At 35.1% G+C, this 11,591-nt stretch overlaps 1 protein-coding gene across 1 annotated transcript; it reads right to left on the reverse strand.

Annotated features, from left to right (window-relative positions):
- Positions 1 to 1,576: 1,576 nt before the first annotated feature.
- LOC105444691 (delta and Notch-like epidermal growth factor-related receptor) lies at positions 1,577 to 10,677 on the reverse strand. Its single transcript, XM_030977415.1, has 8 exons — positions 10,566 to 10,677; positions 8,041 to 8,226; positions 7,118 to 7,294; positions 6,682 to 6,795; positions 5,995 to 6,111; positions 4,200 to 4,268; positions 3,689 to 3,809; positions 1,577 to 3,294 (listed from the first exon to the last, which is right to left on the reverse strand). The coding sequence occupies exons 1-8, from the start codon at positions 10,636 to 10,638 to the stop codon at positions 3,012 to 3,014; spliced, it is 1,140 nt and encodes a 379-aa protein (XP_030833275.1). The 5' UTR covers positions 10,639 to 10,677; the 3' UTR covers positions 1,577 to 3,011.
- Between the last annotated feature and the right edge of the window lie 914 nt (positions 10,678 to 11,591).

The following is an 11,591-nucleotide window of genomic DNA, read 5'->3' on the forward strand; positions in this document are numbered from 1 at the left end:
ACTTCGTCCGCTACGTACTACCGTACGTGTTTCACCCGTTTCACGGAGCCCTCTTTCCCAAGACCAACAGCGCCATCACATTTCATGGCTAAAAAGGACAAGAAATCCTCCAGCTGTGATCTTTCTCGCATTTGCAGGGAGTCAGGCGCGTACGCAGGGGGCCCCCTTTTGGGTTTTTATGTATGTATTTTTGAGAACCCCCCCCCCCTTGTTTTAAATATTTTTTTAAAATAATTAAATTAAAAAAAATAACAAAAATTATGGTAATGGTGACCTAAAAAAGGTGACCTTACCCCCCCCCCCCTCCCCCTCAACGCAACGGAATGAAAGGTCGTTCCGGCATATTTTCGGGACCCCCCCCCCCCAAAAAAAAAGATATCCTCTTACCCCCCCCCCCCGCTTATTCAGCGGCTGGCCGAGTCGTTGCAAAATTTTTGGGACCCCCCCCCCCACCCCCATACAAAAAACAAAAAAAAATATATCATCTTCACCCCCCCCCCAGTTTTTCATGAGTCGTTGCGAAAATTTCGGCCCGATTTAAACATGTTAACCCCCCCCCCCTTGAAAAAATCCTGCGTACGCTACTGCAGGGAGTTATCTTTTTTTTTAATATTTGGAAATCTTTTGAAAATTTGCCATGTTTATATTATAAGGCCCCGATAATAAGGCTTTTTCCACCGAACTGATTATACGCGTCAAATGGCGCTTTCAGATGCTTGCAATGTAATTTCACCTCTGATTTTCAATATTAATTGCTCTAATCCAAGTCGTCGGCGGTCATAGTTTTAGAGAAAATCAGAAGTTTACCGTAGATTATGCACATCTCATACTTTTAAAATTCAGTTCATAACTAGATAATCAGTGGTAGATGTTGACCTGTTATAGAGACTGCGCAGATGTAGTCCAATGTAGTCAGAGCCGATGAGATCTCGACGAGCAGAATAACATGTAGGCTATTTGTGTTTAATGTGTGCATGGGGAGGGACGGGGCTGAAATCCCCTTCCCGGGCCCAACCATCCTCGGGGGCAATGACCCCCTCCCCAGGGAACAATTACTACTAGGACAATTCCCCTGCCAAGGACAACCAAGGACAACCACCCCAATAACAATTACCCACCGCCCGAAAATTACCCCCTGTTCATTGAAGGGGAAGTCCACCTTGAAAATAAGTTGATTTCGATATTGGCATTTTTCTTTGTGGGGGTGGGGGGGGGGGGGGGTGAGAGGTGATTATCCACGGGTGTAATTTTAAGGGGGAGGGGGAATAGGCCTATGTGCTTGGGGGTGGGGTCGTTCACGGGGGGGGGGGGGGTATCCTGGGTAATTTACCAGGAGGTAATTGTCCTCTGGGGTAATTTTTCGGGGGGGGGGGGGTTATTGTCCTACTGGTCATTGGCTGGGGACGAATGTTTAGGGTTAAATTTTCCTACAATTATTTTTTTACAGAAATATGGCTTGATACTGTTGGTTAGCGCTGTCTGCCAAATTCCAATCTGCTTAAGAAATCACACGAATTAGTTTGGTTAAAAAAACATTCAAGAGCAAATTTACGAGTTTACTGAAAACTAAAATGAGTCAGTTTTTCATTTTGTATTCTTTATTGTTAATATTCCTTGATGTTTGCTTATGGTGTGTTCTATGATTCTTGCTATAACTATTCACATGTATTTGTGCTCAAACATCCTCTACTCATATGGTAATATACTAATGCTGATTTGGATTGCATCGTCTAATTCTACTACTTGCCTTTTAATTCTACTATATACATGTATTTACATTTTTACCTAAACATCCATCCTGACATAACACAATGCTTTCACGTTGGTTTCATTGTGCATAGTCTATGTCTTTTACATTTTTATATTTAAATTCAGCGTTTACACCATAACAACTTATTAATTAACTTGAATTCCACTGCTTAGTAGAAGTAGTAGTATTAGTAATAGTAGTAATAGTAGTTGTAGTAATAATAATAACAATAATAGTAATAATATGAACAATAATTATGCTAATAATACAAATATTTGATGGTATATTCATTCTTTTACATGATGTCAAAAAATGTTTTCCACCAGCAATAACAGGCGTTAAAGATAGCAATCAATACATATAAAAAGGAACAGTATAATATAAAAGCGTTCTTACCGATATCTCAAAACACTATTAACATGATGAAATATGCTTTCGTACTTTATGGCATACGTGTATACAGATGACTAAATAAATTGTCCTTTGTATTTGTACCTGCATCGAATCATTCCAAACATATCTTATATTTCTAAAATCGGTTTCATTAGATACCTCTGCAGATAGAAAAATGAATTCAGTTTTCGAAATAAAATCATGTTTTGTTGCTCCATGATGTAAGAGTTTTTGTTATACATCAATCACATTATTAAAAAAATGACGGTACTGCAATGACGGAAGATCAGTATACATGAATCCATTTAAAGAAACTAGTCCCGTACCCTGACTTTCACGTTTTGATGGGACCTAAGGTCTTCAACTTATTTACCCAAATGTATCAGACTACTGCCAACATGGTATTTTACAGAGAATCTTTCTACTGATCGTCGATATCAAGGTTTCTGGGAATAACACGAGTAGACATTGTGAAAACGAAGGAGGAGCACAGGATGAAAAGAAGTCATGATATTTTTTGATAACTTTTCTTCCTTATGCATCAATTACATTATTCAGAAAATAACAATAGGAAACAAATTTCAATGAAGAGGATATTTGTATTCTATTTGGATACACGAGAGGAAGCGCCCAAGTGCATCAGCATAGATATTTTCTCTCCAGTTTTTAAGATAAATGTTAATATTTCATTATAATTTTTAAACATGGTTTCATCTTCACGGAATAATTGATACATGGACATATATTATGCAATGAATTAAGACTGAAAATATTTTGTCTCTCAAATTTATAAACAACCTTTTTTTTTAAAATCAAAATTATTATGATGGACTTGGATCTATCTTCTTCTCATGTATTCAATTCTTAATCAGCCCAATAACACTTTATTTTGTTTTATCATAGTATCGTTGACATAATTTTTCTCTTTGGCATCATTCACTTCTTCGTAGTTAGCTTCTTGGTAGGTATGAGGGTCGACATTATCATCGTAGCTCCGAACATCGGTATTACAATCTTGGTAGGTATGGGTGATAGTATTCAGGTCTTGGTAGGTATGGGCGTCTGTCTGTGACTGATCAAATACAGGGTTCTCATACTGCGGAGACGAATCGGACTCCTTCCCTTTAGACTTAGTAGTGGCTGATTCATTGCTGAAAGATTACATTATAAAAGCATAGATAAATTGCATAAATAAAATACATGATCTGAAATATCATCACCTCCCGGTAAATAGGTATATAGAAACATATCAACATGAGATGTGGGTATTAGTAGGGTACTTTGAAAAACATGTAATTTACATAATAAGTATTTTAAACAGGAAGCCATTACATTTGAAAAGCGTTATGCTTTGAAATATTTACATTGGACAACATTACAACAAAAGGAATTAAATAACTTAATATTTGTTTGTGTATAAAGTACATTCTTAATTCAGCTTGTATTTTCATAACCTTACGGTTTAAGCCCCTCGCGTGGAAGAATATGGTGATAATGGACTGATGAGAAGGACGGGTTAATATTAGAACGAGGTAACTTTCTAACCTTCTTCGCTTGTAAAAGATGATGATGAGAACTATAATGATAACAATCCCAAGAATAGCACCAACAACGCTTCCTATGACAGTTGCTATGGAACTTGAAGAACCTCCAGCGGAATTTGATTCTGTTGGAGAAGAAACAGTAGGTGAAGAGGTTGTTGTGGGAACTAGGATGGTAGTGAAAAGAATGACATAAATTAGAAATACCAAGGTAGCATCACAGATGATGGTTACAAAATAAATAAAGACCCGATGACTCGAAATAAACCATTTTGAAAGTCTTGGGGTCGTGTTTAAACCAAATTAATATCTCGATACAATGTCAAACCTAGTTTGAACATATTTGTGGCTTACACCCAGTTTATAAGATCGATTGATCGATCTGTAATTGAAGAAAAAGTCAGAAAAAATCTTGGAACCAGCGGGATTTGAACCTGGGTGTAAGCCGCAAATATGTTCAAACTATTTAAATTCTCCCAGGAAGCATTACATTTATTTAGAAAAAAATGTCAAACCTGTTTGTGATTCTGTGCTTTGCGGAGTAGCTTGCGTAGTAAAGGTGATTGGCGTCGTAAGCATTATCTCTGAAAGGAATCGTAAACCAGACAAGATAAATCGGTAAACAATTTAGGTAGATCATAATGAAGGGTGTTGAAAAATATGGGTCTTTTTTAGTTATGATTTATTTGACCATTTGTGCAAAAATACCATATTTGATGTAATTTGATGGAGTTGTATTCTGTTATATCCAACATTTATTTACAATGAAAATGTATGAACCAGTATTAACGTTTAATTGGTACGATGAAAAAGAAAACTAAAATATCTAAAGTAATTCCTAAATTATGCATTGATTAAATAATTCCAGTTACAATTTACCAAAGAAAGTGGAACTCAATTTTATTGGAACCGATTTTGGATTGGAAAAAATGGTAAGTTTATCCCTTTAAATATGCTCTATCAACAAAATTGTTTTAATTATTACATAATACTCTAGGGGTAAATCAATATTTGAAATTGGTAGGTATAATACATTCTGATCAATATATATTTTTTTTAAATAGTGTTGGAATAATCGCACATTTTTACTGGGAATGTCCAATTTACATTACAATTTGAGAAAACTCTTGATATAATAAAATTATATTGACCATGAATACCTTTATATTTGGAACTTCTGGGGGCAATTTCTGTCACTTGAATTTTGTTATTTTAAACACGAAATACTATTATATTCTCTACAAAATGTAAACATAGTACATTATATTTTGCATTATTTAAGAAACAATCGGAATATTATTTTAACCTTGAACGAATAATCTATCCAAAACGAGACAAATTCGTTTTATTTAATGATAAATGGCGAGTTGTAAAATTGAATTGAAACATGTTATAACGCTTACTGTGTTATTTTTAATTTTTAATACTGTGTACTGCGTATTGCCATCACATTCATTATTTTGTGTTGCGTACTTAGGATATATTATTATTTGCTTTGAAAATTTAAAATAATTTTATTTGAAGACAATTTTTTTGATGCCAACTGCATGATGCTATTAAAGTAAAATGTAGTTGTGGTGCTTGCATTGTGGCAAGAAAAACCCTAGAAGAAATATGAAAAATGTAATTTCATTAACAAAATTGAGCGAAGTACAGAGGTTTAGTAAAAATAGGGTGGACTCGGTGCATGCCTCTCTTTTTAATCTTTAAATACCGCCAAAATGAATTAAACATGCAGATGCTTTATGGCACACGCATTTTACCTCCAGTGCCAAGGTTACAAATTCTGAAGAATGATAATATATATGATAATAAATAGCCTTAGGTGAAACCGGCGTAACCCTTCGATCTTTGAAGCTTTAACCCCTGAGATAAAAACGTTCTGGGTACATCTCTGATGGGCTTGATCCCTGGAAAAATATGGATCGTCACATATGTTATTTTGTTGTCCCTCTGACAAGCTTTTATCAAATCATAGGTGTCGTGGCAGAGCGGTTCATCCACTTGACTCTCAACCCCCAATGGTGGAGGGTTCGAATCCCAACCCTACACTAACGTCCTTTGGCAAGACATTAAACCACATTTGCTTCCGTCCACCCAGAAATATATGGGTACCTGCAAATAGCTTGGTATTAAGAATGTCGGGGCCCGCATTAAGAATAGCAGGCCTATTAGTAATGGATACCCTGGAAAAAAAAAGACTTGAATTTAAGTATACATTTGTGTGTTTCCATCCGGTATTGTTATGACACATTTTGTACACATGTTGGTATTGTTGTTGGTAAACCAAGCAGTCAATCAATGCCTTACCTTCATTGCACGTTGGATCAATGTAGCCTGGTGTACATGTACAGCTGAATGACGATTCATCTACGTCTGAGCAAGTACCTCCATTCATACAGGGGCTGCTGTTACACGGGCTGAACTCTGGGAAGAAAAACATTATTACGTTGCACAGAATCAGTAAAAAAAAAGAATTATCATGGATTTTATTAGAAAATACAAATAACATTAAACTATACAGCACAATTACATGAGTTGAAACGGCAAACTTGTTTGCATCTCTAGTGATCACGTTTCTTTTCGGAACCTCACATCTATAAAGTAGAAAGTGAAATTACAAAGAAAAGAGATATTCTTCGTAGACTCTAGTTCCTGTTTCATTAAGATGAATGCGTTTTGGGGGATGTATCTTTCTCGTATAACTTGGGGTAAGTTTGAGTAGGCTACAATGGGGGTCTTGAAAATTATCCGTTGAAGCTAGATACTGGAATATCTTTAACACGATCGCAAAGACCTTCGAAATAAAATCAACATTTACCAGTTTCAAAAGATTTGTCCATTCCCTTTTATACTGTGCGAATATAACAGAGAAGTATTAAGTAATTAAGCGTGGTTTAATAAAGGGTATAAAATAGGGTATTGAAATGGTATTTTCGACAGTGTTTGCAATCGCCGTAAATATATATCAATGTATACAAATTAACTATATCTTACCTTCTTCACACGTTGGACCAGTGTAACTTGAAGGACATGTACATGTGAACGCTGATCCATTCACGGTGCAGGTCCCTCCATTAAAACAGGGGTTACTGGAGCACGGGCTGAGTGCTGGGAATAGAAAACAATATTAGTATTATTAGGTAAATACCATCTCTCTTGGAGAGGACTAAAAGACGTTGGTCACCTTTTCCTTACTTACAAGCAGACGTATGCTATCTTAGCAGTCATGTTAAATAAATCAACAAAACAATCTACCTGCCGTACACACAGGGCTCTCTTACAAAGTATTTTAGATGTTGTGAATGGTCTACTGTGACTACCGTATACAGAACTCAGAATAATTAAATGAATAAATATAACAAAATGAACTAATAAATGAGTGAATAATAAATAAATAAATTTACAATTAAATAAATAAATATCATCTTACCTGAACAAGTAAATTTAGGGGTACTCCATGTGCCTGAATGCTGACAGAAGCTGATTGGTTCATTATCAGGAATATAACCATCTTGACAGGTGTATAGAGCTATATCTTGATACGCTGATCCTAGTATCATGGTGGATGCAAGGGCGACCTCTGGTGGGCTTCCCTCACACTCGACAGCTATTCAGGAAAACAGGAAAGACTAGATGAATATCATGCCATTATTCATAGTTCAAGAAGTGATGCTATCTTTCTCTTGACATCAAAACATAGTGTTGGTACTTATTGAAAATCTTAATGTTGTTTATTTATTACTAGTTCTGAGATGAGAATACCTTTAATACTGTAATTGTTCGTAGTGATGCTATGTTTGTCTTGATTTGGTTTATTTATCTCTAGCTCTGAGAAGAGAATACCTTATTGTAATCCTTCATGAATAACAATTCTATTGACGGTAATAATTTAGGAAGTTTCTACGACGCCTCGCTTCATGATTTCGGTATTAAACAAATTTTCAGCCGCATATTACTTAAGTTTGATAGCTGTCACAATGCTAGCATTTAAAGCTCTGTCTCGAAGCATGACTACATTTAAAGAATGTTTATGAAATACGTGATATCTTCTGCAAACGTTTAAACGGACCTTAATTACGTTTTGAAGAACGAAATATGGTAAAGTAACGTAGTTCATTCACTTGACTCTCATTTAATTCGTTGAGGGTTCGGATCTCAACCCGGCATAAGTTTTTTAAATATTTTCCAGTATCCAGCCACGTGTAAATAGGCTCTTAGCAATTGCAGGGATAATAATTATTCGAGAAGCTACATGAACGTGAAAAAGGGCAGTATTAATGCTGATGGGGCTTCTCTGTGGGTAAATAAGATTCAAATATCATTTCTTATTTATCATCATAACAATCACTTTACATTCACACGATGGTCTTTGATGATTCCATGCTCCACTATTCATACAACTTAAAACACTTTCTCCTGATAATGTATAGCCCTCCTGACAGGTGAAATGAAGAGTAGCATTGACAGAGTAAGTTGTTCTATCGTCTGGTAAACGATAGCCATGCAAAGGTTCACCTGGGTCACCGCAGGCAGGAATTCCTGAAAACATATGGAATATATTGTATATATATTTTTAAAATCCTGTCTAATCGTGCTCTCATTTTGACAAAGGAAAACGTTAGATAAACAATGCCAATAGAATTAGATTCCATTTATTTCGCAGTCCCACTAACGAGACAAACACCAACCCGATAATAGAGCGAACAAAAATTGGATCATCAGAGCCAGTTAGGCGTTACCTGAGGTATTTAGGGACGTTATAGACGCATAAAGGTGTTTGCTCTCATGGGGAATTCGACACCTTTCGGGTGCTTACCAAATAACAAGTGTTGTCAATCACCAGAGTTAGCCTCCAGTTTTATGTTAAACAGGCCTTATATAATGTTTGCATTATACACCCATTAATGGTATTTCCACCAAAGCTGGTGTCAGCAGATTGTGGCCTTCTGCACGTAAAAACTGACCTCCCCCTACCTAGAAATTATAATCATATTTAATAATGCAAAAAAGTTATTGGTAAGAAAAGCTAAGATACGTTAGAATAATAATCATAACTAGACTTTAATTCGTCACTTTGACGAATTAGGTGATACGTGCTATTTTGTTATCATGAAATTGTGCCGATGATGATCTAATGATAATGATCATAAATACGATAAAGACCATGATTAAGAGTGGTATAGCGCCTACTTCAGGTATTCGATAGAGATTTGTAGAATCAGGATTTCAGAAAAAGTCGCCTAACACGCTAACTAAGAAAATTCTGACATGTCGCCTTTAATTGAAATTTTCACTAAGATGATGTCATCAAAATGATAAATGATGTACGTCAATATTGAAGATAATTTATTAGCTACACCGTATCAAAATTTGGGAGAACATAGAGTACTCATAAGCTAGATAGTGCTCAAAGATCAATGTCATGAATATTCATGATGTGAACAAAATTCACCTTCCATAGACATAACACGCAAATTAAGAAAATTCTGACATGTGGCCTTTAATTGAATTTTGTACTATGATGACATCAATTAAATGAAAATTGGTGTAAACTGATCTCAAAGACGATTGCCTCGACTACAACATATTAAAATCTAGAAGAGAATCGATGAATATTAAGAGAAATACACTAAATTTCCCATAAACATAATGACGTCATAATATGCATTTTTGTATTTTTGACTTCCAAGGCCATTATGATGACGTCAAGATGTACTTAATGGCCAAATGAGATATGAAATCATACCTTCGACTCATACTCTATCTAAATATGAAAAAAAAATTGGCAATCCTTATTCATCCCAATGGACTTTTTATAGGCATGTTTTTGCCCGTATATGCTATGTATTACAAAAATCGCGAGTGCGGACGGTTATCTTGAACGGACGCTCATTCCGTTATTAATAGTGATAAAGAGATAAACTTGGTATCAAATTGTTCGGAAAATTATGAGGAATATCCTGTCAGAAGTTTTTGCATAGGAATTATTTTTCGTTCGGCCGTGACGAACGAAAACGCGCAAAAATGCGTGTTTTGCGCGATTTTTTATGAATGCTTATAATGGCCTGAAACGTATGCAAAAAAAATTTAAGACGATTTTGAGCAATATAAAATTTTACGCGCGCATTAACGCGCGCACGTACGCGTACGCGCATTTTTGAACGCATTTATTGACCTGAAATTGACGGGACAGATATTGACCTTGATCGTGATAAATATGAATGAGAAATGGCTTTCTGTTATGAAGATATGATCATGAGTTGATTTTCACAAAATGGCGCCTGGATGACGTCACGATGACTTTGAGTCTTTGAAAAGTCACACAGTTCTAAGTTAGACTAAGATCTATCATCATTGAAAGATTCATGATTATGGCTTTTTTCATTCTTGAGATATCCTGCGAACAAATTCATGGCAGAATAATAAAAATAATAAAGAAAATCTTGACGAAATCAAAAGGTGATACGTCTACGTACGTATCACCTAATAATAATTATTATTGTTATAATAATAATAATATTCCGCTTGTATATATATAGCGCTAATACATTTACGATGTCTCTAAGCACTCAACATATATACCATTACCCCGGTCGTTGGATTCAATGCTTGTCTGCACTGCTTGCCTGAAAGTGCGCTTCATAAATGCAAATATTACAGATTTTCTTTTCGAACACCTTGAATGTTTGTTATCACAACTTGCATTTTTTTAGTTTAAAGTGAAATTTAGTTTACAGTCCCTAAATAATAATTGATTACATGTTTAAAAAGGACTTCCATCATGTTATGCACAATTAGTGCGCATGCATATTGATATAACCATGGTGACAAAATTGCTAGTTATAATTATACACGGTTTGTTATCTATATGTACTAACCTATTTGACATAACGTCCGTTTTGTAGCAGTACAAGACGAATCATCCCACATGTAGTTATTAAACTCTCTCATTTCTACACAGTGACGATCGTTGTTATTAGGTCTGTCCGCGCGCCATGACTCATAGATGACTCGAGTTTCTGAAGACGGCAAAGCAGAAGAATATATTATACATGTAAAAAAATATGATATTAATCAGCAACAAGTCAATTCATATACAGTAGGCTTGCGGGTGCACCATGTGAGAGAGAGGGAGGATTGTGGAGTCCTGAAAAGGACTTTCGGTAATCTTTCTTGAGGGTGTGTAGTCCTGAAAAGAAATTAAACTAAAAATGACGATTGTATAGACTTGGATCACTATTGTATTCAAGGGTACTTCACTTTAGAACGTTTACAGTTCACTTAAAATTCATTATTCTGGTTCAAATTTCAAGATTTCTATAAGAAAATTCAATTAAGAGAAATTGCTGTTTTAATTTCAAAATATTCTCATATATATATATATATATATAATATATGTAATTATCATATCGCATGTTTTGCGATTATCATTTCTTGATAATATCCCAAGCAAATTTCTTACTAATTTTGTTTGTTATACTGTGGAATTTGAAAAGTAGTTATAATTATTGCTTTCTGGAGAGAAAAAAAAGGAGAAATATAAAGAGATAAAACCGGTATCTTTACCTTTACCTTTACCCGAGATTCTGGAAGAATGCTGTGTTCTCAGCAGTCGGGCTTCCAGTATCAATCTAGTTTTTAAATTTATCATCGATGTGTGTGCTTAAAAGGCAAATCTACTTCGAAAATAATTTACTTTCAATAGAAGCAGATCAATCAGACAAACCAATCAACAAAAGTTTGAGCAAATCGGATAACTAATAAGAAAGTTATGAATTTTTATTGACATGAAAAACCTTTAAAATCACAAGACAAATTGGCAACTATGCATGAGTCTGTGACGTCATTGCCTCACTATCCACTAGTTGTTTTCTTTATATCGATAACATAAATTCCCAATTTTC

The sequence above is a fragment of the Strongylocentrotus purpuratus genome, unplaced genomic scaffold (assembly GCF_000002235.5).
Source record: "Strongylocentrotus purpuratus isolate Spur 01 unplaced genomic scaffold, Spur_5.0 spur5_scaffold_1, whole genome shotgun sequence".
Taxonomy (NCBI): Eukaryota; Metazoa; Echinodermata; class Echinoidea; order Camarodonta; family Strongylocentrotidae; genus Strongylocentrotus; species Strongylocentrotus purpuratus.

Bases quoted from the DNA above. Each gene is read 5' to 3' on its own strand.
- LOC105444691 (XM_030977415.1), bottom strand. From the start codon at position 10,638: ATGAGAGAGTTTAATAACTACATGTGGGATGATTCGTCTTGTACTGCT. The intron at 4,269-5,994 runs GTAAGGCATTGA...GATTCCTTTCAG, and splicing joins TGATCCAACGTGCAATGAAG to AGATAATGCTTACGACGCCA. The intron at 3,295-3,688 runs GTTAGAAAGTTA...GTAATCTTTCAG, and splicing joins ATCTTTTACAAGCGAAGAAG to CAATGAATCAGCCACTACTA.